Raw genomic sequence first — 26,997 nt, 5'->3', positions numbered from 1 at the left:
GGGTAGAATTTCACTGGAAAAAAGTTTTGCCATGATAGACTAATAATTGAACAAAAAATTTAATAGTTATCAGATGTTTTTAGCAAAAGAAAGTTGGTCGTTTAATGAATTTGATATAAAAACAATGGTTGAACTTCTTACATTTCAATTATTGACCTTATTTAAGTTTCCTTGCTCACCCAAAATGTTATATATTGAACTTATTCTATTGGCTAAAACCACCAATTAACTATCAAAATTCAAGGTGCGATCTTGTATTACACTTCAAAAGTTAGGTTATAGGTTACTTCTGTTTTGGTTTTGGATTTCATAATTAGGGGTTAAAAATGACATTCTAACTGAGATCTCTGCTGTATTTCAAGTTATGCTATGCATTGAATACATGATCAACTTCTCATGTAGAATGCTTCTTTACATGGCAGAGATGTTGCGGGTGGCATGATGTCCAATCAAGGTTTTGGTGAATTTGACAAGCTGCAGCTTCAAACTCCTAAACCTGCTGCCAAATGTTACTGGGACAGGATATGTTGGCGGGAATGCACTTGCTCAATAGGTACATGCTTCTAAACTGATAACTTTATTTTATTTTATATCCATTATTCCTCATCATTTGAGCCTGTTTTTAGATTTTTTCACATTATTTGCAGTTGAGACTTTTATTTTTCTACATAATTACCTACTATGAGATTAGGATATATTTTGTTTGTCTTCCTGAAAGTGGGCATATAATTTAAATATGCATGATTTGTTGTTGACTAGACTGCCTTTACGATGTATGTATAAAAAATCTAATTATGAACTTGACTAAAAGTTTTCCCTGGTATTCAGTCCGTGGTAGCCAAAGTTCATGCATAATGCATACTTTGCAGTAGTTTACTAGTTCCTATATGTTGTTGTTTGGTAGACTGCAACATTCTTTTATCCTACGTAAGTGGACTTTATTTTCCCACACGAAGGCCACATGATACTATCTTTTGTTATGTTGTTCGGATATTTTTTTCCAGTTTTATGCTGTATTATCAACCGTACTTCTTTCAAGTTAGAAATCCATATGGCTGATTACCTGAAATTTGAAGTTTAAACATTTGCACATCTTTCTCTTTAATGCTTACTGTGATCATTCTTTCGTACTGCTACTAGTTCACATAAAAAAATTTTCTGCCTTTCTCTTTATTTGTTGTGTTCACTATTGAAATATGTAAAACTTAAGATGATCATATCCATTGTTACATAAAAGTGGTCAAGTGGATCCCCCGCAGTGACAGTGGACTGGCAAGGTGCACCTCCAAGCCCAAGTTCATCATCGTAAAGAGTATTTTATGTTTGGATATTCCAGTAGATATTTACGCCAATATAAGCCTTTCGCTAGCTAGTATATCAGTCCCGTTTCATTGGTTGTGTTGGACATATCTCAGTGCCATGAATAATGTTTGAATTATTGTGTAACTTTGTTAGGCAACTTTTTGGACCTAGAGGTAATTTCCTGAAACGGGCTGCCATATTATATATCAGTGAGAAAGGATCTATTAATGATCCAGGCAAGGTAATGACAGATCCACACATTCTTTTCTGGTATAATGTCAGAATTCACTGTTTCTCAATGATGATTCACTAAAATGACTTGGAAACATGGAGCTTTTATAATGGAGTTGTTTAGCTACTATGTTCAAATTTTGAGATTGGTTTACTTGCTTGTTGTTTCTTTTATCCTTCCAATCTCAAGGAAGTGAAACTAGGAGGAAGGCCAGCCGCTGAACACCTGAATGAATTATTTATGTTGATGATACAAGGCTGAGAGAGGAAATTATAGAAGAATATCTCAAACCATTGCAGTTGTGTGAAATAGCTATGCTGAATTCAGTTTCATAGGAGGTAGTTTTGGGCTAAATGGTAGTGTATCTCCGTTCAATTAAAGCAGAGCGCAACATGCGAAAACAGGCAGATGAGTGCTTGAGTTTTTGCCTTCCTACAACTGTTTCAACTCCACACCAGAAATTCATGGCTTTTGAATGCCCTGCAATACATCTCAGTTTAGCAAAGCTACAAAAAGAATGGGCCAACAGTTCATGTGTTGATCTTTCTTGTGGGTTTTCTTTTATTTCGTGTTCTTTTTATTACATTTTCAATTTTATTTTTAAACAGCAACAGACAAATGAAAATATGCACTTGATTTTTAGGTTCTGGAGAGGTGAGCTTTTTCCTGTAAACATTATGCATTAATTGAATTTGTTCTTGTGTTATTGATAATATGACAAAAGTGTGGAATACAAATTTAAAGATGCAAATTATTGGGGAGAGCAGTGTTCCGGATTCTTCAGTCTAGACCAAAAATAAGAAACAGAAAAGGTCTCAAGTTTTAGCACGCATTAGTATCCTACCGTTTCTATTCAATAAGGTTTGGAAGTAACCATAAATATTAAATAGGATTATTGGGGTGTATGAAGTTCAAATGTTGTGTAAATAGAACCAACTCTTTCAGTTTTAAAGGGTGTTTCATTATTTTATGCCCACAAAGCCTAGATTTGCATATTCTCTCTAATCTAATACAAAAACTCCATATTACAAAAAATAATGCAAAGCCAGTGTCCCAAATTGCTTTGGCACTTGCCAGCTCGTTTTACACTTCTACGGATCTACGCATGGCACTTTGATCTCTGAAAAGGAACTTTTTTTTTTTTTTTTTTTTGTGGTAATTGAAAAGGAGCCACTCAATTTAAGTCGACAATGTCATTTTGAGTACCATCAAAATTGCAAAATTAACTGTTAAACACAAATATTTTTTCCAACACAAACTACAAATAATTATTAATTAAAAAAACATTAATTTTTTTTATTATATATGTTTTCTTAATTTATGGATTAATTTTAAAGCTTACAGATTTTTATAACTAGTTGTCTGCTTTTTTCCGGAAAAAAGACTAGTTAAATAGTATAAAAAGAATTATGTAATTCTCTTTTTATTTTTTTGATAAAGAAGATTAGGTCTAGTAGTTAAACATCTCTACTTGTATTCATGAGAGTATCAGTTTGACTCATAGCAAAGAAGGAATTTTGGATAGATTGTAATTTAGGTCAGTTGTTCAAAAGAAAAAAAATATTGTATGCTTTTGTTTTTTATAAAATAAAATTTTAAAACTACAATAACCCAAAAATATGGTTTTTTTTTTTTAAATAATAGAAATCAAGTTACAATAAATAAATAAATAATTTAAAAAAAAAGAAAAAAAAAACTAGAAAATGTCATAACGCAAAAAGCAAAAAAAAAAGGAAGAAGAAAAGTTTACGAAACTCCTACTCTTAGTAATTAATAAAAAAATAATAAATAAAAAAGAAAATTATAAGAATACTATTGTGGAATTTTTATTTAATTTTTTTAAAAAAGAAAATTATAATAATGAAGAGAAGAAGAGCCTTTGCCTGCCAAAGGAATCGTCTAGACGTCTCTCCTAACGTAAAGCGTAGCCTGTCTCTGCTTTTGCTTAACTGACAAGGAAACCCGAAGTGGAATAGAGGATTATTTCTGTTACGAACTCCAATTTAGAAACCAAGATCAGAGCAAGCTCAGTTTGAATCGAAAAGGAAACCAATTTGGAATTTTTCGATGGAGGGAAGAAGAGGCCGTTCGAGGGGAATGCTGCCATTGCTGGCGATTCACGCTTTCAGTGAGTATTACAGACTCGAGAGGAAGCCCCCTGTCACTGCCGGACTTGTTGCCGCCAATACTCTCATCTATCTGAGGCCTGCTTTTCTTGATTCGCTTATCCCTTCTATTGATGAGGTCTGGTTCAATCCCCACCTCATCCTCAAGGTAAATTTTCTTTTGGGTAATTTCTTAGAATTATTTTTTTGCTGAAATTATGAAATACCCATGATTATTCTCTCAATATATAACCCAATCCTCAATATATAACCCAATTAGTCTTTCATTGTTGGTCTCACTGGCAGTATTATCCTTTTATTGGGTTTCCGAAGCAGTTTTCTTTGATGGGTATAGAAGCTAATTCCATGTGTATGCTTGTAAATTAACATAAATTTCTTATGTAGTTACATATATGTCAGTATATAGTATGCATAATTTGAAGAGGACCTCCTCTTCAGGATCGATTAGTCGAGTTTGTTGGGTTTAACATAATAATCTTTTATAGATTAAAAACTTTATTTGAAATGGAATTCAGAACTTAAATTGAAAATGACTTCAGGATCGATTTCTTGAGATGGGCATTGCAACTTTGTAGGCAAAGTTTGAAGAGGACATTTTGCTTTGATTCCCATATGTTGTATTGGAAATGAATTTTTTTTTTTTCCCCTTTTTATTACTTCATGAGAGGCTTATTTGAGAACTGATTTTGTATTAGCTAGTGTCATGGCCTGACTTATATTCACATGTTGAACTGTATTGGAAATGGTTATTTTCCGTTCATTACTAGGCTTATTTTATAACTGATTTTGTATTAGCTAGTGTTATGACCTGACTTTATATTCATATGTTGAACTATATTGGAAATGGTTAATTTCCATTCATCACTAGGCGCTTATTTGATAACTGATTTCATATCAGCAAGTGTTATAACATGACTTGATTATATTCATGTGTGTTTTTGGTGATAAGATTTTAATCATGTGTTAAATGTATGTGTGACTATGTTATATGTTTGAACAGAACAAGGACTTGAAACGACTCTTTCTGTCAGCGTTTTATCATGTGAGTGATTCTCACCTGGTTTACAACATGATGTCCCTCCTATGGAAAGGGATCCAATTGGAAAACTCAATGGGAAGTGTTGAATTTGCATCTATGATTGTTGCGCTACTTGGTATGTCCCAAGGAATTACATTGTTGCTTGCCAAATCCCTTCTCTTGTTCTTTGACTACGACAGAGCTTATTATTCGGAGTATGCTGTTGGATTCTCTGGCATCCTCTTTGCCATGAAAGTTGTTCTCAATTCTCGATCCGATAGCCTCACTCAAGTGTATGGACTGATAGTACCAGCACGCCATGCTGCATGGGCAGAGTTGATTCTAATCCAGTTGTTTGTACCTGGTGTTTCCTTTCTTGGTCACCTGGGTGGAATTCTTGCTGGGATTCTCTATCTGCGGTTGAAGGGTTCGTTTTCTGGTTCTGATCCACTTACTCTACTCATCAGAGGTTTTACCAAAGTACTAAGCTGGCCTCTGAGATTTGTGAAGGAGTTGTTTCGGTTGCGGAGGCGTCGGATATCTGGCAGGGGAACTGTTGGTGGGGGTCATAGAGGAAGGATAGAAGCTGGGGTGTGGAGATGCGATGCCTGCACATATGATAATGCTGGTTGGTTAAGCGTATGCGAGATGTGTGGGACACCTCAGAGTGACAGTGGATTGTTGTCTCACCAATTTTCGCCTCATCCTCAGGACCTTTCATTGGAGGAACTACGTCGTCGAAGAATTGAAAGATTTAATAATAGATGACACATTTAAGTAAAGTTGTTGCATGTAGAATGCTAGTTCTTAAACCTATATCAGCTATCAGCTCTCTGGCTTCAAAATAAATCTGAATGCTAGTTCTTAAACCTATATCAGCTATCAGCTCTCGGGCTTCAAAATAAATCTCACAAAAGTTTAAAAACAAGTAGGAGGGAGAAAGAACCAACTCTAAATGCCATGTTTCGTTGCTTGGTTATTCAACAAAGCATTGGTTGCATTTTGTAATTATTGTTCTTTTTGGACCTTGCTCTATGTTTATGTGCCTAAAAATTGATGAGGGAGCCACATTATTTCTTTAAAGAACGAACGCAGGATATAAGTGAAGAGTCTGCCGTCTGATATGGAGTGGGTGACGACATTCCCACCGAATAGAGAAGGATTTCTTTCTCTGTGTAAAACTTGTTAATTTTTTGAATTATTATTATTATAATATTGATTTAGATGTTTCAGCTTTTTGTTTGCTTTCTCTCATTTTCACCGTCAAATGTATACTTTTCTTCGCATGGTTTGATTCCAAGAATTTAATTAATGCGGAATAAAAGGTTCAATAAAAATTAAGCAGAATAATAAAGGTGTGGTCCATTAAGGCGTGCGTTATGACCAGAAGAATCGAATGCTTTGCTTGTTGCATTTGACTTTTGAAATTTAAATCAGTTAAATTCCATAAAAAAACAAAAAAAAATTATTCTAATTGATAAATAAAAGAATTTTATATTATCATTTTTTCTTTTTAACAATAATTTTTGGGGTGGTTTTGGTCCGATTGGTCAATCAAAACACCTCCAGTCCATACAAGACTCCGGCATGTTTTTCCGGCCCATCATTCACAAAATATACATCCCTCATCTTCTGAAAAGCGTGCCACGTCAGCAAGCTGTCGGAGCCGGCCTGGTGGCACTTTCCGACGGCCCGGTCCACTTCCAGCGTCCTGGCCACCCGATCCAGCCCTCCGTACAAGCTCTTGCAGAACCTCATCATGTGCTTTATATCGTAAACCCTGTTTCCGAAAAACACCCTGAGAACCCTCAGAAATTCCTCCATCCTCCCAGGCAAGCTCCGGCGCGTGAGGATCTTGACCAAGTACCCGAAATCATAGGCGCTGTGAAAGGTGACCCAGCTGACGGCGTCGTTGCAGACCAAACCGGAAGACATCATGAGCTCGGCGAACCTGCGGGAATCTATGCCCTCGTCACGGTTGCGGTCGAAATCGATGCCCTGGCGACGGAGGAGGTCGATGGAGTCGGGGGCGTGGGCGTCACGGGAGACGTCGAAGTCGGAGAAGTTGAACTCCCAGATGAAGCGGTTATGGGAACCGAGATCGGGGAGGTTACCAAGGGAGTCGGAAAGGGTGAGGCCGACCTGGATGAGGTTGAGGGCGTCGACGTTGGATTTGAGGAGGAGGTAGTGATCGGAGGGTCGGAGGCGGCGCATGGTGGGGTCCAGTTGAGGAGGGGGACGAAAGACGAGGCCGGGGAATTCGGTGTCCATGGAGATGAAAGGGAAGTCGTCGATGAGGTTCCTGATGAGCTGGAACTCGGCTTCCAGGTTGTGGGCCCAGACTTCCCGGATTGCTATGGGTTTGGGTTTGATACTGGAACTGGTACTGGGATCAGCGTCAGAGTCGATGTTGAGCATGGTCATCGTCTTTTTCTCTGCTTTTTAATTATGGTAGAAATCGTTCACAGAGAGAGAAAAAGAGCAGAGAAAGAGAGAGAGATTGAATTTTTTTTTTTTTTTAATTGTTGTTTTGGAAAATTAGAGAGAGAGAGAGAGAATTGAATTGATTGCTGAGAAGCAGTGGAGTGTGGGGGGAATTATATACGGGGAGGGTGTGATGAGGGAGCGTCTCATAAAAGGTGAAGGTGGTGGGGGGTGGTGGGGGGTGGGATGTTGCTTGGAATGAGGAAAGTTGAATGTAAGTGGAGACTGTGGGGTGGGCCCCAGACCCAGAGATGGCCTTGGCCTACTTCATATAATTTTGTATTGAGATTGCAAACGCGTTCTCTTTTGACCGACTGACTTCTCCAGCCATGTAACGGATCAACGCCCACGACTTGGTCCTTGTTTGCCTCTTTCTACTACTTTCGCTTTCCTTATTCTTTTTCATATTATTATTATTATTATTGTCGTCTTCCTTATTCCCTTATTTGGAGTGGGCTCAGCGTTTTATTTGTGAGCTTTGTTAAGGATTCTCTTTTTTTTTTTTTGTGCGCTTTAAAACCATGTGATTTTCGGTATACAAATACCGACGGCAATACCAGCAGCCATTCACGTTTTTATTTTGGTTCTCCTTTTTGATACTTTTTTATCATCATCGCTCTTTGTTTCATTACTTACATTTTCCACGTCAACTCTACTTATATACATATATATATATATATATATATATAGTTTTAGTCTGCATATTCACCCAAAAACAAAAAGAAAAAATTGTTTATCCTTTTTAGCAAAATTAATGACAACAATTATGAATTATTAATTTCATTTTTTGAAAAAAAAATCAATTTTGTTCTGTATAAAAAAAAATAATAATAATTTGTACAATTTTTTTAAATTTTTTTGTTATGTATGTGTTATCATTTTCAATATTAGGTGATTAGTTTCATCAAGTCCTCAAAGAAAGAATGAATGGATTAATTTGGTGTTATGTCTTATTTTCAAGAATGATATGAAAAATAGTAGGAACTAATAAAGAGCCAATTTGTTTGTAAAATCAACCAATTTATTTGGTTTTTGCTCAGTCAATCCATACATGGCGATGACTCAGCGGTGCAATTGGTTGAGAGTCAAACACGTCCCGTACAATGCATTCGAAGACTTTTCCTTATAAATTAGAAAAGAAACAAAAGAAGGTCGTGAATCATTTACAGAGTAGCTGCTTCTTCTTCTTTGTTGTTCCATATTCTAAATTTCTAATGACAAACGTGAGTGGTCAACGATGGACTAGAGTTAGTTAGCAGTCTAATTAGGGACTGAGAAACAAATTTTATTTATTTATTTATTTTTGCTTTTTGGGTTCGGATGAGAGAAACTTCTATTGCTGTTGACCAAAAGGTGATTCTGACCGCCACCCCATTTGGATATGAACAATTGTAGTCTTGTAAATACTGAATACAATTTTATGAAGGATTTTGTATGATTTTTGTCATTAAAATATTAAGAGGTTCAAAGTCATGGTTTTCATTGTCGTATCTTATATTATTTATATCTTTGGTCCCCATGAATAATTCAATACAATTTTCCAGATTTTCTTTCCGTATCAATTTTTTTTTTCTTTTCTTTTTCTAGTACTTTTATGTTTCTCTGATTTGATCTTACAAATCTATATCAATCATTTTGATTTAACTTAACCATATTTTAACCCAAGTCAAATGAAAGATATCAACATAATTGCAATGATGAATTATATATATATATATATATAATTTAAGTTGAAAATTCTCAGACTTTTCCAATGTTAAAACAATTTAAACCTATGAACTAATTTAATTTTGTTTTTAATCTCCTTTATTTTTCTAGGATTAGGTATTTCTGTATGCTTTATCCTTTTATAATTTGAATTTGTTTATTTATGACAAGTTGATTATTTTTGGAGATTTATGAGGCATTAATATATAATATTATATTAAAATTTAAATCTTATTGAAAATATATATATATATATATATTTAATCTAAGAACTAAGATTTCTAGTTGCTACACTTGACCTTAATAAATTTGTGCAATGTTTTCTATAAAATCATTGCTAAAGCGAACAGTGGGCAAAAATCGAACTGGACTGACCAAACCAACATATTTAATTTGGTTTGGATTAATTTTAACTTATTAATCGATTTGGTTAGGTTAAATATATAAAAAAACTGAAACGGTCGGTTCGGATTGCAAGGTGGATGAAATTTTATCCAATCCAATCCGCACCAAATCGATCATCAATTAAACTAATATTTTATTTTACTTTTATATATAAATATAGTATACAATTATAAAATAAAACTATTATTTTATTTATTGTGAGAATGGGATTGAAGAGTGTGAGAGAAGACTTTTTAACATAATTTCCATTTTTATGAATTGTTAGTTTATTTAATTATAAGTTCATTTTGAAATTTGAGATTTTAAATATGGGTTGTATTCTATTTTATAATTAGTAATGGTTGTAGATTTGTTGTAGAATTTATTTGTTGGCGTATGATGTATTTGTATAATTAGGTTGTAGTTGTAGACTTATATTGTAGTTATATGGTTTTATGTTATATTATTTTACTTGTATTGTAGTTGTATGGCTTCAAGTTGTATTGTAGTTAATAGTTAGTTTATTTGGGATTTTTGCTAGGTGAATGTATGTTAAAATTATTTAATTTATATATTATTTGATTTAGATAATAGCTTAAAAAAGATATTTAATTCAAAATACAATGCATGAATACGATTGAAAATTAATAATTAAAAAGGTTTAAAAAAAATTTATATAATTTTGAGCCTAATGTATACAATTTCTATCTCAAAATAGCATAAATAAAAATATTTGAACCGAAGTCCAATATGAGACACAAACCATTAACCCAACCCAAATCAACTAATGACCATTGGTTGGTTCAGTTCGGGTTTAATATGACAGTTGATTCAGTTCAATTTCGTATCCAACCCAAACTGAATTGGTTGATTCAGTTTTAAAAAGTCCATAAAATCGAACCGAACTGCACTAAGTCTATCCTAGCTAAAGCTATGGCTAATTGGTTGAAATTTGAAAAAGGTTCTTCCATTTGTTATTTCTCATGAGCAGACAAACAACTAATGGATAATGTTATAGTAGCTTTTAAAACGATGCATAAAATTGGTAGTGAGAAACAAGAATTTGATCACTAATGGTAGTTAGTTAAGCTAGACGTACCAATTATAATTACTAATCTATTTTATTGTCTGCATAAATTATAAAAGATTTACAAAAAAACAAAAAATAATAATAATAATACTAAATGGTTTTTTGATGAATTGTATAAACCGAGAACAAAATTATTTATTTTTTAATCTTATACAATACAAAACAACTGGCTTCTTAGCTTGATCAGTAGGAGCATTCAAGATAAGCGTAAAAGAAACTTCTTGTCGTCGTCGACGTACCTTCTACGAAACACAGAGTTGACGGTTAGTTGGCAATGCTAACACAGATGAAAACCATGCTCAACGTGCTAAATCTTATATTAATAAATTAATTAACAAAAGCACATGCCAAATTCAAGAATCAATTGAAGTATAAATTAATATTATAGTGGCATTACTCAATGGATTAACCACTATTAATTTATAAATCATGATGTCCAATACTGTTTAATTTGACTAGCTCTTACTTTGTCAGCAGTTTTACACATAAATACAAATACTCCCTAAATTTTAGCTGGTTTTGCACTTTGGTCCTCGGATTTTTTTTATTGACATTTAGTCCTTTATATTGAATATGAATTGCATAGTAAAATTCTTAACCATTCTCACAAAAACCGCATATGCAAGCCCGTGAGAGCCTTGATGGTCATTTCAATGTGTAATCACACCAAAAATATATATAAAAATTGTAAATATAATAATAATAATAATACTGATGATTAAAAATATTTAGTATTGTACTTAAAAGACCAACAAAAATATTTGTTTAAAAATGTTTAATAGTAATAGGAAAATATTATTTCAAAACTAAATAATAATAAAATAATATATATATATATATGTATATATATCAAAACAAAGTAATTAGAAAATAATATATATTAGTGTTTTAAAAAGTAGGAAAAAACACGGTTTAGATATGATGCTTTTAGAAAATGTCTCATATAGTAACAAAGTTTAGAAAAAAAAGATCAACGCTGTGTTGACCGTCTAATGCGTTCCTAGACGCGAGCATTTTTGTTTAAAGTTTTTTTTTTTTCTAAAATTATTTTTTTAAAATGTTAAAAAACAATTCACAAAAAAATTTAAAAAATATTGTTAAAAAAAGAAAATTTTTTAAGATTAAGTTTTTTAATTCATAAAAAATTAAAAAAATATATTGTTAAAAAAAAAAACTTTTTTAAGATTAAGTTTTTTAATTCATAAAAAAATTAAAAAAATATATTGTTAAAAAAAGAAAACTTTTTTAAGATTAAATTTTTTTTCTTAAACAAAAAAAATGAAAACATAATATATAAGGATTAAAGAATTAGAAAGAAAATTTAACCCCAAAAAAAAAAAAGAAAAAAATGAAATAAAATAATATATTTTTAAGCAAAAGTGGGCACCACACATTTTTTTCATTTAGAGATCCACCGCTCTTAATATTTAAATGAACCAAAGAGAAAAAACTTGCCAGAATGGGCCAAAGAGAAAAAGCTTACCAGTTGTTCCCATTAATGCTCAAGTTGATATTAGAGAGGCCGAGGAAAATGATTTTGTATCAGATAGCATAAAAGATGAGTTAGATGAAGCTGTAAATATTGAATTGGAGTCCAATAAAAAATTAAATAAAAGTTAGATTATGGTAATAACTAAAGTATGTATTAATCTAAGAATTATTTGTACTTATAGGTTTGTAATATATATGTTTTGAAACTAATATGTTGTTGGAAACTTGGAAAATATGAATTTCCATAAATCTATTATGATCAATTACATGCTAATTCATGTTTCTTGCATATACAAAGGTAATATAGACTTATATATATTTTGATATTTTAAAATATGAATTATTTTGTTTATTTAGATAATAATATAATTGTAAAACGCTTTTTTATATGTAGGCTTCGTCTAGGCACGCCTAGACTCATAAAACTTAAAACTTAACCTTGATGCCTTGCAACGCCTTATACCTTTTAGAACACTGATATATATATATATATATATATATATATTGAATAAAACTAAACTAGCAATGAATAAAATATAGATCATATGATTTCTTTTTATTCATTCTTTTTTCTCTTTGTTTATATGCCCTGAGACGGGGAATAGGGTCCTCCCCGCGTATGTGTATGATCATAAATATAATGTAATTTATTATAGATATATTTTTAAAATACATATTGTTTTACTTTTATTTTATTACACCTTTACTTATTTATTATATAATTTTATTTTTATATTTATTTATAAAGGCTATGTAAATATTTAAGAAACATGTAACATATACTTGTTCTAAAAGTAAGAAAAAGAATTAAAATAATTGTAACTATAATATATTATATATGCACATGAATATATATAAATACATATATATTTTCATTTTTTTATGATCATTTTTTTTTCCCTTAAAGCTGGTCACTCAAAATCATAAAGATGGGGAAGAAAAATTTTAATCTTCATATTTGTTTTATTTTGTCAATTACGCAAGCAATATATCTAGTATTAATAGAAAATAAACAAATTTCCTTCTATTTTTTGCTCATATATAAATATATATATACATATTATATTAGTATTTGTTTCTGTCTACGATAACTTAATAAACTTAATTTATGAAAAAAAATTTATAAATTTAAGTTCCTTACAATATAGAATTTTTTACGATTTAACTATTATATTCTCTCTCACACTAACAATTTTTTTCTATTTTTTATGTTTTAATAAAATATGTTTTTATGTTTTTAAATTATTAATTTGGCTTTTATAAATTATTGTCAAATAATTATTTTTCTTTATAATTTTTTGTTTGTTATTGATTCAAATTTTCCCAATTCTTTGTGAAGAAATTATAATATTTTATATATTTACTTAATCGGAAAAAGCAAAATGATCGAAGGATGCCAACTAGGTTGCCATCCTCAAGTCAATTGCCCAAACAAGCCTAATTCATTAAAGAAAAAGAAAATAATACAAATGACAAAACGTGAGCAAATTAAGCTTAAATTAAAAGTTAAAACCCTATGGAGAAAAATCCAAAGGGAAATACTTTTATGGAAAATTAAGAAAAGTACAAATACTAGCAACACAAAGAAGCCCATAACAAAGAAACCCAAAAATAAAATCATGTAAATTTATAAGTCCTACGTATAGGAGATCATTAAAATGAATTGAAATACGATTAGATGGAATACAAAGTGTAATTTGACGGAAAAAAGCTACTCAACTTTTACATTTACGGATTCAAAAACTGAAGTTTTTGAGTCATCACAAAGCCGTTATTGCCTTGCATGTTTACATGCTGCAGTGCGACTACGGGAGGCATCTTTTTAAAATACGATTAGATGGCATCTGAGACGAGCAAGACTCCGAAAAAGCAACCATTGCAGATTTCAATAAAGCATCTGCAACTGCGTTTCATTTATGAGAAGCAGACAAGTGACTAGAAGGACGGAAACGTGAACAATTTATTCAGCGAGCTTTCAATTTCCAATGAACATCCGTAGATCTAGACTGAAGCCCACGACAAAGAAATCAAAAAATAAAATCTAAGTAAATTTATCAGTCCTGCCTCCTATGACATCATTATAATGAATTTAAATACAGTCATATGGCAACTCATACGACCAAGACTTTTGAAAAGCAAACATTCACCCAAAAAAAAAACATAAAAAAGACTTCTAAAAAAGCAAACATTAAAGATTTCGATAAAGGGTTAGTTTTATTCATTTTCCTACAACTTTAACTTAAATAACATTTATTTATTTATTTAGTTATTTTTAAAATATATTTAATTTCAAAAATATCATTTTTTTTTAAATTTCTAAGGAGTTATCATCTCTTTTATTATTATTTTGTTCACATTCTTTGTAATAATAATGTAAAATTATTAAAATATTTATTTAATATTGTAGTAAATAATATGATAATATTTAATTAAATTAATTTTTTTTTATTTAATTGTTTATTTTTTTATATTTAAGTTATATTGATATGTCAATTAATAATATTTTTATATATTATTTGATGAATATTTTGATATTTATAATATTATTATTTTTTAAAATAATATGATTTATACTTTTTTAAAATGTTAGTTATAATTTTTAAAACTTAAAAGATTAAATTGTACTTAATACAAACATTAGAAAATTCAGATGTAATATTCCTGTCAATAAAGCATCTGCACCCTCTTTCACTTCCTATAATATATGGGAAACAGAAATGTGAATAAAAGAAAGGAAATGCAAACAATTTATTCAGCGAACTAGACTGAAGCAAACAAACTGCGTATGACGAATCAGATTCCAACCATATGAAATTCCAAGCAAACTTCTGAATATATATTTATGTATTTCACAACTATTTCCCTTTTATTATAGTGTTTTGAACCCATAATTTTTTAATTATAAGTGTAAATGATTTATTAATTAAATCAATTTTAAGATTTATATTTTTATATATTTATAATTTGTATATGTATTTATAAATATTTTTTTTTGGTACCAAATACTTTTTTTAGTGCAAATAATCCATATTTTTATAATTTTTTTAACCAAAAATTATATATATATATATATATATACAAAATTTGACATTATTGTTTCTAAATAATATAAAATTTGCATTTCAGTCTCCTTCATTAAGCCTATACAGCAAAATGACCACCAATGCTCCTACACATATCTTGTGCATGTGTTTTCCATAAAGGAATTGACAGAAAATAGTTAAGATCCTTAAGATGCAAAATATAGTGGGTAAATACCAAAAAAATAATTTAAAGAGCAAAGTAAAATTTAGGGGTATTTATGCAATCCGTTATTTTAACGGCTTATTTGAAGTTCACTAGTTGTCTTTTTTTTTTTTTTTTTTTTTTTGCTGGAAAGTTCATTAGTTGACTTTAAGAAGAATGAACCCCTCCCTAATTTCGGAAGCTTTGGTTATTTTTAATTCGTTTCAGTACTTATAAAACCATATTTTCATACATACATACATATATATATATATATATATATATTTTATCATGTCTCAATAGTCTTTATATATTTATTTATTGTCTTAAAAAAGTACTTTACATTTCAACATCTTCTGTTCGACTCGATATGTATTATTTCAATTGATATCCTAATAAAAATAGGAACGGTTCTTTTTACAATTTCATTTAAACTCTCTCACATAATTTAATTATCTAAAGTACCCTTTTTTGATTTTTTTTTTTTTTGTTTTTTCAACCTGAATATATAATCTTTCTTATTTCTGCAGTAGCCATTAAAGCAAATTGATGGCATGATGCAATAGGTTCTGGCATACTTCTGGCCACCACTGTCCCTTTATGTTAGTTTTTATTTTATTAAAAAAAAAAAAAAATCAATGGCTGATATACAGTCGGCATATGCCCCCTAGAAATCCAGGTCCAACTTTTTGATACAGTTAGTATTCTCTTCAGTTCAGGTGGTGCACGATCTTTGAAGTAAAAAAAATTATTTAATGAATCAACAGTAAAGGAATACAGTATTTATTTTTCAAAAAAAAAAAAAAAAAAAAGGACAAAGTGGCAGTAGTGCCATTGGTCTACTGTAACTCCCATCAAAGGTCAGTCAGGAGGGGTGGCTGCTGTTTTACAGGGTAGAAGTTTTAGAAAATAAAAAGATAAAAAAAAAAAAAATTGATGATTGAGGTTTTAAAAGAATATTAGGTCAAGAATAAAATAAAAATAATTGTTAGGTCAAGAATTTTTATTTTATTATTATTTGTTTAAATTGAGGTTCTTACGTAATGGGGTTAACATAGTTATTTGAGGGATGTAACTAAAAGAAATCTAAAAATGAATGTTATTTAGACTTAATATTAAACAAAGTTAAAAGAAAAAAAAAAGATAAATTAAATATAGGAAAAAGAAAATCTAGGTTTGATTATATATATTATAGATAGATATAGTTGTTTAGTGTAATTTGTCCTTGTTTACTAATGGTGCAAATTTCCTTCACTTTTTTCCACTAGTTTTTTGCAGTTTCTGAGAAACCAAAAATATAAAGCAATTTAAAAAAAAAAAAAATGGAGGTTCATTTTATACATTTGTTTTGGATTTCCTTTTTCTTTTGAATTGTGGCAGAAAAGCCACCGGTGCAGGGAGACGTGACCGGAGTCAAGTCGCCAGAAAAAAATGGTCATCGTTGGACTGGGCAGGTGTAAGATTCACCGACGCACTCCAATTAGAGCAAAACGTGAATTTTTGCCTCTTTTTTTATTTTATTTTTAATTTCCAAATCTCGTTTAGGAAAAATTAATGCCAGAAATGACAAAAAATAAAAATTGAGGTAATTAGTGGCACGTGAGCAGCATGTGATTTATATTTAACGGATTCTGTTAAATTTTAACAGATTTAATGTAATTTGTCAAACTTTGTATTTGAAAAAAAGATTGTGGGAAATTTAAGGGGATCAATTTTGGCTAAAAGTATTAATGCTGAATTATTTTTTGTTTGCTAGTGGGGCTGGGCCCAGGCTCCCCTCCCCCAAGACTCGATCCCGAGCACACACAGGCTGAGCTGTGGAAACTCGGCCACTTGAGCTGCACGGCGAGTCTTGTATTAATGCTGTACTATGTTTCTTCGGAAAGCACGCAAAATGATGCGCATTAACTCTTTGTGCAGCGTCCACCTACTATGCAGCATTCACCACCTAATTTCAGTGCGGAGAATTTTACTTTTTTGTTTTCTTTTGGGCCAGTTTGAAGTCATTTCAAATAAAACTTAGAAAATCTATATATATTTTAATTTTCTTATCTATTGGTACATAAAACTTTTTCGATAATTCACCCAAAAAAAAAAAACACTTTTTTCGAAAAGTATAATTAATTGTTCTAATGTGAAAATATTATTAATTTTTATTTTTCAATATTAAACTTTTTTTTATTAATTCTATTAATTTTATACAACTTTAGATAATGTAATAATTATGATAAATAATAATAAAAAATTAATTTAAACTACACGAGTAAAATTCTTGAAAATTTTAGAAAAGTGAGTTTTTTTTTTAAAGACTAATAAGATTCATTTAATAATTAATTTTTCTTTTTAGAATAACTCATGCTTAGTTGGTAATGATCACTGATGGTAAAGCCTTATACCTTGTGTTCAAAGTGTTGATGAAATCTCATTTCCTCTAACTTATCAAAAATACAATAGTAATTTATTTAAAAAAAAATCAAATGCTATTAAACTTACTCTTAGTGGCTTTCATATCATAACTTTATACAATGCAACAATTATCATGAATAATAATCTAAATTAAATTCAATATATCATGAATAATGTAATATTGTAATAAAAAGAAAAAATACATGAGCAATTATAAAATAAAAAAAAGAATTAAATATATTATAAACAATTTAATTATTTATAAAAAAAAAATCAATTTTGCTTATTTTGATAATATAATTATTTTTTAAAAAATAAATAAATAATAAAAAATCAATTTTATATTAATAACAAATAATAATATTTATATTTACAAGACAATTCTGTAGCAAATTTTATATAATAATAATAATAATAATAATAATACATTGCAGTTAAATATGAAAGAAAATTACTGAACTCTTGTTGCTAGCAGAGATGTTAATTACAGATTTGGCTGGTCTGCGTCCAGTATTTGATACAAACAGTAGAACTGCCAGTGGATATGAAGCACAAAAAGATCCAAAAGCATTTTCCATTTGATTACATGGACGGAGGGGGATTAAATGTTATTTGTACGAAAATCATTTTTTTTTCAAAATAAAACTGTCAACTTGGCTGTGCCCATTAATTCAATTCTGGATTAAATTATTTTTTCATTGCATATGCATTTATGCCTTTTGTGGGTTTTTTTTTTTTTTTTTTTGGGGTAAAAAATGATATATATGTATATATATATTTATTGTATTTTGTTGAAGTTGGCCTAGGCGACCTCTTTCGTGGTCTTAGCCTAGAGCCGGCCCTAATAACAACTATGATGTTGTGAAAAGTATTTACGTTGTAGGACCATTTATATAAATATGTTGTGGACCTAGATTAATTGTCACCTAAATAAAATTGTACCTTTTTTTGGCTTTTGGGTAAATGGAAATTTCATTGCAAACAGCACAAAAGAGCCTCCCGAAAGGGAGGGAATTACATCCTAGAAACACTACCAAGCATTGTACCTTTTTTGGCAGTATGTACGATGAAAAATAAAATGTTATATATATATATATATATATATATATCTATGCATGCCTGTATGGCTGAACCTTGTCAGATCTGGAAAAATAAATGTTTTCGTATAGCAATAATTCTGAATTTATTTATTATTATTATTATTTTTTTGGGGTAAAAACTGTGTCTCACTTGTTTTATGCATGAATATACATATATGGTAATACAAATGCAGATATATTTTCAATTGTATCTTATTTTTTTCTATTAACATATCAAATATTAAAAGTATCGTTTTTAGTAATGATTTAATATATGTGTGTGTGAATAATATTTTATTGGAAAATATATTTTCAATATTAAAAATATTATTTCAGTTAATAATTTAATGTTAAAATTTTTATTAAAAAAATATTCAATATAAAATGTTAATTATATTTCTAACATATCAGAGTTGTATTTATATATAAACATCTAATGGAGAGTATTTGTGCGTGTGTGCGTGCGTCTTTGAATAATGTTTTATTATGAATGTATTCTTAATATATGGTAGGAAATATCACAAATCCTGAAGTATCAACTCGTAGAACCTTTATTGGACAAGTATCCAGTATAAAGTGGTAATTATTTTTCAACATATCGAAGTTGTATTTATATATAGAAAAATATTATTTGTTGTAAATGGTGAATGATGACGAGTGGAATATATCAAAACTCTTATATATAGATATCTAATGAAAGCGTTTCCATATAACGTTTTTTGACAGATAATTTTAATTACTCAATTAATATAATAACGATTTATATTTAATTTTTTATGAACCTCTTAAATCTATCCCATCCTTATCCAAATACGTACCGTTTATTTTTATACCTAAATTGGTTATTGCTACAAAAGAAACTCTCCAAACCTCCCTTTTAGCTCCTCTAATTCCTAATCTCTAATTTTAGCACATTTAAATATTTTTGCTTTCTTCTCAAGGGCTCATAAAAATAATAATAATAATAAAACAAACATGGATTTTAGTTGATTCATAATTTTGTTAATTTTCTACATTAATTTTGCATCTCACGTATTTTTTAAGGTTGCAAAAAATCCAAAATGAAGATTTAAATTCAAACCCACCTTAATTTACTTTGATTATAGCATCAGAAAATTATTTGTTTATCTCTTTCATTGAAAAAAAAAATGTTTAATATATCTATGAAGGAGTGCTTTCATGCCTTATGGATTTTCGTTCCTAAAACTTTAGCTTTAAAATTGTCAAATAGAAAATATTATATACATGCTCTTTTTGTTGTTGATCTTGTTCAGTATTTCATGCTTTAATGTATGCACCATGAATATTGAGTCGGTACTTTTCCATGGATCCAACTTTTTTCTTTTTTTTTAACGATAATTTTCGAAGAATCCAACCTTTTTTTTTTTTTTGGGTGCAAAATTTAGAGATGATTCATAGTACTGGAAAGTACATCCGAATGGAAAAATAAACTAAAAGAAAAAAGAAAGATTTGAAGTTAAAAAGAAGATTTGAAGTTTAGAACATATATTTACAGGTGGAGCCTTTTTTTCTTTTTTTCAATATGGAGTCAGGATGTTAATGGTGGAAGGCTAATAGCCAGGGTCCGACCTGCGCGACTGCATATGCATTCATAATCAAAGAGGTACCATAATTATAGATATATGACAGGATTTGTTTTTGGTTATCTTTTTAAAATTTTAAAGTGGCCTTATTTAGGAAATTCTCGTTGGATAGATCTTACAAAAAATCTGATGAAATCGTATCTTAAATCATAAATGTTCTGAAACATAAGTGAATGTTCTATATCATTAACACAATCTGTAAACTACAATTTCATAATCAACCATCACCACCAACAACACAACTACAAGATAAACAAATCTTACAAGTACTAAATACAACAGTAAAACAATAATACAATTTGTATAGTCTGTTGATGTAGGAGCTGCTGATAAAATGATACATGAGAAGAGCTACTAACTAATTACTTGAATCTAGGATAATAGAATAAAATAATAAAATATAATATAGAGATATTTTAATAAGTGATATAGTATAATATAAGAAAATAACAATTTATTCTTGCAGACCATTTCCTCAAAATCTCAAATTATAATTTTTTGAAAATATCATTTTTTAAACAATTTCGAAAAACCTAACTTGTATTCTAAATTAATATCTTAAATTTAGCATGTTATAATTAAAAATTTTAAAATATTAATAATAACCAATTGAAATATTTATTTAATGTTAGACAATAAACAATATAATTACAATCATATTAGCAATAATGTAAATATAGTAAAACCATTAATATATATATATATATATATATATATATATTTGCAAGAAAATCATATAATGTACCATATGATATACCTAACATTGTTAGTTAGTGTAAGATGTCTCAAAACATCATTAGACAGTAAAGAAATATAAAGAATCCTACATCATGAGGGAGTGACATATAACTTATCATCATTCTAAAGGAATGACACACAACTCAACTATCATTATTTTATATTATGATAACCTGTCATTTTATAGTTACGAAAAATATTATTATTCAGAAAAAATGACATACAACTCAATTATCACTCTCTCATATTACCACTACACATAAGATGAGTAAGCTTGCACATGGCAAATAACATAAAATAGAGGAGTTAGCACTATATAGTATATCCTTCAAAAAGCAACAACACATGTAGTATTTATAAAAAATTCTTTTCAAGATTATACTTTTCATTTTTCCAAACAAGTATAGTACTATAAATAAAAAAAATTAACATTCAAACCAATCATTTATTTAAATATTTCAAAAATTCCACATTATCATTTCATATCAAAACATAAATATCTATAATAAAATATATATTATCATAAACTATTTTTTTAAGTACTAAAATATATCACTTAAACATGGACGATTTTCATTCCACTTTTTCAAAATGGTTAAAACATCACTTCAAATACCAAAATTCATGAGTTCACTATTAACTTATTAGAATTTAAAACTTTTTAGAATCTTGTAAAAAATCATATGAAATGATAATATATTTATTTTTCCTATGTGGCAATTAACATGATTGACAAACTTTACCACATAAGATATTTTTACCATAAGATCTTTAGGCCATTCTTTCCATATCAAAATCTCTTATACACACACACACACACACAGAGAGAGTTAGTTTTTTATTAGAACATCTGAATAAATTTTCTATTACGACCTTCCTTATTAACCTTTAAATTTCTTCAAAAACTGAGATTTTGAAGATGTATTTATATTTTATATAAGTTTAGTGAAATATCAAAACCCTATGAGGGCAAAATAAACCTTGTCAGAACTCATGTTAACTCCAAATGCATTTTAATCTCAATCTTTAAAAAAAAACAAAGAGCTGATAAGTGAGATTCTGATAAAAAATACATTAGAACATCTTAATTAGAGACTGACTATGTACATATATGTGTGTGTGTATATATATATATATATATATATATATATGAATTGATATTCTAGAAGATAGTTTCCAACTTATAAAGGAAGACACGCAGATATGGATACTAAAAAATGAATTCTCATAGTTTGGCCTACTTTGTTTTATGTGTTAATCTTTTAATATTTTTATTTTTACTACTAAAACCCTAATATGTGAAAGTGAGTCCCATAAAGGTTACCAATAAAATTTCTTCATGGGATCCATTATTAGCATCCACATTAACATATATTTTGGGATAAGCTGGAAAATCAATTTTGCATACTTATCATATTGTATTATATTATATTATATATGGGAACTATTTGATATACAAAACTAATTAACAAATATCTTTTGATAAATCATCTTGGTTTTTGATTGGTTACATTTACTGGTGGATCAGTATTGGAAAGTCACGAATAGTTATCCCTATGTTATTTGTACATTGTTAGATTTATACATTCAATAAACAAAATAATATTTGTCAAATATCTTGGTATATGAAACTGACTTTTATATGTAATATGTACAATAAATGATCTAGGGAACATCATAGCCTATTTTTATACCCAAAAAAAAAAAAAATTTGAAAAAACCTAATATAAGTAAATTCTTAATTAAATAGTAGTTAATTAAACTAATGCTAGATGGTTTGCAGATCGGACCAGAATATTTTATCATCATTTATTATTTTACTACATTAGAAACATATATCATAAGGTAGATTAGCTAACCCATTAAATCAAACAATATATATACATGTATATAAATATATATAGAGTGAATGGTCAAGCATATTAGGTTTTCAATAAATTCCTTCATAACTTTGGAAACCTTTAATTAAATCAGCCTTGGATTGAAGAAGTTAGGTTGGGCGACGTACGGTGGTCACAAGCATGAAAGTTAGAGAAGATGGTACAACCAACGTTGTAAAGGGTCTTACAATTACAATGACATTCATGAAAAAAAGGAGTCCTTTTATTTTTTATTTTCTCTGGGTAATAAATATAGCAACACAGCCTTAGTACCATAGCTAGAGTCCATATTATAGGGATATATAGCTACTGTATGAAGATTGTTAATAAATACCACCAAGGTAATAGCTTAGAGAAAGAAAACCGACTCATTTATAGATTGCAGGCTTGAGAATTGAGGTTCAATCTTGATCAGCTCCATTATAACCTCTTGAATGATTCCAAACCTGTAATTCGCTTGGCACAGTACTTCAACATGATACAACCACAAAGCTTTTTTTTTTTTTTTTTTTAAGCGAAAAAGAGTATTATTAATAGATATTTATCTGGATGGGCATTAAATGAGCTCTCTTAATTATACGTAGCTTGTATTTATATATATATATATATATCTATTTTTTTTTTATCATATATATATATATATAACTGTGTATTTTATGTGTATAGTTCATTATACAACCACTTCTCATGAATTTCTAATTACCACTAATATGTCCTAAAATACCAACTCTCCTTCATCAAAGTTCCAATTGGATCAAAGTTTGAAGTTATTCATTATCACTTTCATGATCATTAAAGGGACCCAAAAAAAAAAAAAAAAAGGAACAAATACTAGGAATCAATTATAAAATCTATAAAAATTTATAATTTAAAAAGTAGTAAAAGATAGCTTTGCAAACTGTCCTTGTAGTATAAGAATTTTGAAATTAAAATTATTATTGTATACGTTAACTAATAATAAAATTATTTTTTACTCATTTATATCCGGTAATAATTTATAGAGAATTTGCTATCATGCGCGCCCTGTTATAGATGCTTGTGAGAACCAAAGCCCAAAAAGCTAAATTTTTATTTTTGCCCCGTCCATATGCCCTCTCCTTCCTCATTTTTCACCATACATGCTCTTTATGTTAGTGCTACCATAATATGAATAATTAATCATTCATAAACTACAGTACTATATTATTTTCAAAATCTATACACAATTATAACTGTATATAGAATATGATGTACTAACATTTTATGTGCAACCATTAATTCATGAGATCTTTTAAGTATTTCAATGTGCAAAACAAAATACAGAAGTAGTACCTAATGAAGATACTATTTTTCAACATTTCTCTTTCAATTTTTTTTTTTTTTTTTTTTACCAAACAGACATCATAGATAATTGGCTTATTTCCCAATTTATACATATATATATATATATATAAAAGTATATTAATAAAATAATAATATATAATAAAAAATAATAATAGTAATAATAATATAATAATAAAAAAGAAAAATAAACCTGGGCTTTTAGAAAGAACATATATTTTAATCCAACGAACTAATAAAAATATTAAAAAAAATATATGCCGGAAGGCTTTATTGAAAAAATCAATAAATAAGTTAGTCTCATTGTTTATATAAACAAACCTTGCAAAAATATCTAAAACTTTACACCCGCTCTCCCCTTCGTGTTTAGTCTGCTCTGTTCTCAATTACCCATTTTCCCTCTCACCATTTAGATATTATTCATCCCCTTTGTCTTTTAATTAGCATCACCATTCAGATCTCTCTTATGGTATTGTTCAAAAACCTATATTAAAAATCCACTTTCGAAACCCCTTAAGTTCTTGTTCACCCTTTTCAGTATCTGACTTTTAAACCAAGTTATTTTCCCCTCTCAACCCTTTTTTTTAAATAAAATTTTCCACCTCAACTTGAGTTCAGTTCATTGCCTTCTCAAGATGCATTTAGGTATTCATAGATCATTAGGGCGACTAATGCCCATTTATCCGATTTTTCAATCGATAAATTTAGATACAGTGATTGCTTAAATTAACCCCTTTTTGGACGATTTAAATCAACCCTGTTAATACTAGCTAGAAGAAGAGGAAGCCATAGGTAAGAGGGACTGTTGGGAGATGTCTGATACCATATCTGACTTAAAATTACAAAGGGGAGAGAGAGGCGAAAAATAATGAATTACAAGGGTAAAAGAATAATTTTAGCTAGCGGCCATCATGTTTTGTTGTACATTATTGACTTAATCAACGATAAATAGGGGGTTAAAATGACTTTTCGATTATGACGCCTAAGTTGGCTTAGAATACAAGCGTTTTTTAGGCAATTCTCATATACACACACACACATTATTATATACAATTATAAGAGTTAAGTAGGGTTTTTTATCAGACGTTGTAATATTTAACAATTTTAAAATAATAATTTATTAAATATAATAAAAAATTAGTTGTTATTTCAGTAGAGCTTTTGCTTATTCTTTCATGATTAATAACTTTAAATTAAACTTTACACACATGCTAGCTTCTATGCATCATTTAAATTTTATAATGCATAATGGGAAAGTGTATAAGAGGATAGCAATCATTGATGAGGAGAACACAAATATATAGAGATATGTACCCCAGTTCATATTAGATTAATCGGATGCTTCTAACATTTGAATTTTTATTATTAACTTTTGAACTATATGAATGATTAAATTTTAAAATTAAATTATTGATAAATATAATTTAATAATATATAAAAAATTTATTTGAATAAAATAAATATGGCAGAAATCTAAAACATTATCAATAAGTTTTTAAATTCTAGTTGTTTAAGTGTTTTAAAAAGAAAAAAAAATCTTAATAGTAAAACGATCCAAATAGATCCAATAGGAGTTACATATAAATATATATATATATATATATATATTTAACCCCCTCACAGAGAAAAGAAGAAAGAAACGGAGAGGATAAATATTGGAAAAAGAACAAGAAATTTAACTTCATTTTACAATAACCAACCTGATGAGCCTGTAAGCACAGAAATTTCTCAATTCTCTTCCCTACTTATCACTTCTGCATAAACACCAACTAAAACCAACGAAAAAAAAAAAAAAAAAAAAGGGGAGGGGGAGGGGAGCGAACTAAACTCGCTCTCCATATATCCCTCTTCTAATACATATATATATGCTACAACAACAAAAACACGCCATAAATAAAGAAGAAGGAAAAGGAGTGGCCTCCATTTTCTTCATTAATTATTATCATATCAATCGGATCCGTGGAGTGGTCTTAGTAGCTTCCTAATCAATATTGAGCAAATCGAGCAATACTTTGCTATTGCATTTGGGGCACTTGGGATCTACTTGTGATAGCATCACATACATTAGGCATCGAGGGCACCCCACCAGCACCATTTCTGGGGTTGTTTCTGAGTTGCTGCTTGCATGGCCGACGTTAACGCTACTCTCCTCTGTCTCCGATGACACACAAGAACCTTCAACAACCGATATCTCTGACGACATTTCCGATGTTGATGAATTCCAAGGCGAAACGTCATCATCTTGTGAGTTTTGCCTGGGTGGGGACAAGTTCAGCTCCATCTCAAGCTTTGGACTAGTGCCTCTTCCACTCATGTTACTTTCAGTATCTTTTGATTTCACTGGCTATATGCATACAAAATTAGAACAAAAAAATTAAAAAAAAAAAGGAAAAAAGAAAAAAAAGAAAAAAGAAAAAAAAGGAGACTAAAAACTTATAAAAGTTTATAATTTATAAGGAAAATATATAGTTAACAATTACGAAGACGAATGAAAAGGTACTAGGCTTACCGAAAGAAACAATATCAAAAGCTCAAGATCTGGAGGTCAATTGAACATTTGAGAAATGAAGAGCATGCTAAACGGTAGCACAACTGCAAGATTTATATTGTGGTATGTATGTCTCTACGCTTGTGTATATGTATGGGTTTAGGGTTCTTAATTATGTGGACCTCCTTCATTATTATTATTATTATTAGGTTATTTGAACTCACATATGGGAACGTCCCTGTTAAATAAATAAGTAATTATGGCATATTTCCAGCCAAAAAAGGAAAAGTAATTATGGCATAGGTAGCCATAGCTTGGTGGTTATTTTTTATTCTTACTTTTTCGACAACAACATTTATCAACTTTATTTACCATTTTTCTAAATACCCATTTACGTAATCACGATGTTCTTGGCTACATTAA

General features: G+C 29.3%; 4 protein-coding genes across 4 annotated transcripts; 2 read left to right on the top strand and 2 right to left on the bottom strand.

The window, feature by feature from the left end:
• Positions 1-2: 2 nt before the first annotated feature.
• On the top strand, positions 3-2,249 carry LOC132799123 (KH domain-containing protein At2g38610-like). The gene is made up of 4 exons (XM_060812059.1): positions 3-553; positions 1,238-1,277; positions 1,456-1,543; positions 1,724-2,249. The coding sequence occupies exons 1-4, from the start codon at positions 439-441 to the stop codon at positions 1,793-1,795; spliced, it is 315 nt and encodes a 104-aa protein (XP_060668042.1). The 5' UTR covers positions 3-438; the 3' UTR covers positions 1,796-2,249.
• Positions 2,250-3,394: 1,145 nt separating this feature from the next.
• On the top strand, positions 3,395-5,914 carry LOC107405808 (rhomboid-like protein 14, mitochondrial). Its single transcript, XM_016015800.4, has 2 exons — positions 3,395-3,808; positions 4,661-5,914. The coding sequence occupies exons 1-2, from the start codon at positions 3,602-3,604 to the stop codon at positions 5,444-5,446; spliced, it is 993 nt and encodes a 330-aa protein (XP_015871286.1). The 5' UTR covers positions 3,395-3,601; the 3' UTR covers positions 5,447-5,914.
• Positions 5,915-6,152: 238 nt separating this feature from the next.
• Positions 6,153-7,259, bottom strand: LOC107405809 (probable CCR4-associated factor 1 homolog 9). Its single transcript, XM_016012901.4, has one exon. The coding sequence runs from the start codon at positions 7,100-7,102 to the stop codon at positions 6,233-6,235; it is 870 nt and encodes a 289-aa protein (XP_015868387.1). The 5' UTR covers positions 7,103-7,259; the 3' UTR covers positions 6,153-6,232.
• Positions 7,260-26,067: 18,808 nt separating this feature from the next.
• On the bottom strand, positions 26,068-26,400 carry LOC125420866 (protein GL2-INTERACTING REPRESSOR 1). The gene has a single exon (XM_048468166.1). The coding sequence runs from the start codon at positions 26,398-26,400 to the stop codon at positions 26,068-26,070; it is 333 nt and encodes a 110-aa protein (XP_048324123.1).
• Positions 26,401-26,997: the final 597 nt, after the last annotated feature.

This window comes from Ziziphus jujuba, chromosome 10 (assembly GCF_031755915.1).
Source record: "Ziziphus jujuba cultivar Dongzao chromosome 10, ASM3175591v1".
Classification (NCBI taxonomy): Eukaryota; Viridiplantae; Streptophyta; class Magnoliopsida; order Rosales; family Rhamnaceae; genus Ziziphus; species Ziziphus jujuba.
Note: the sequence above shows the minus strand (reverse complement) of the source record. Positions and strands in the feature narration are given on the sequence as shown.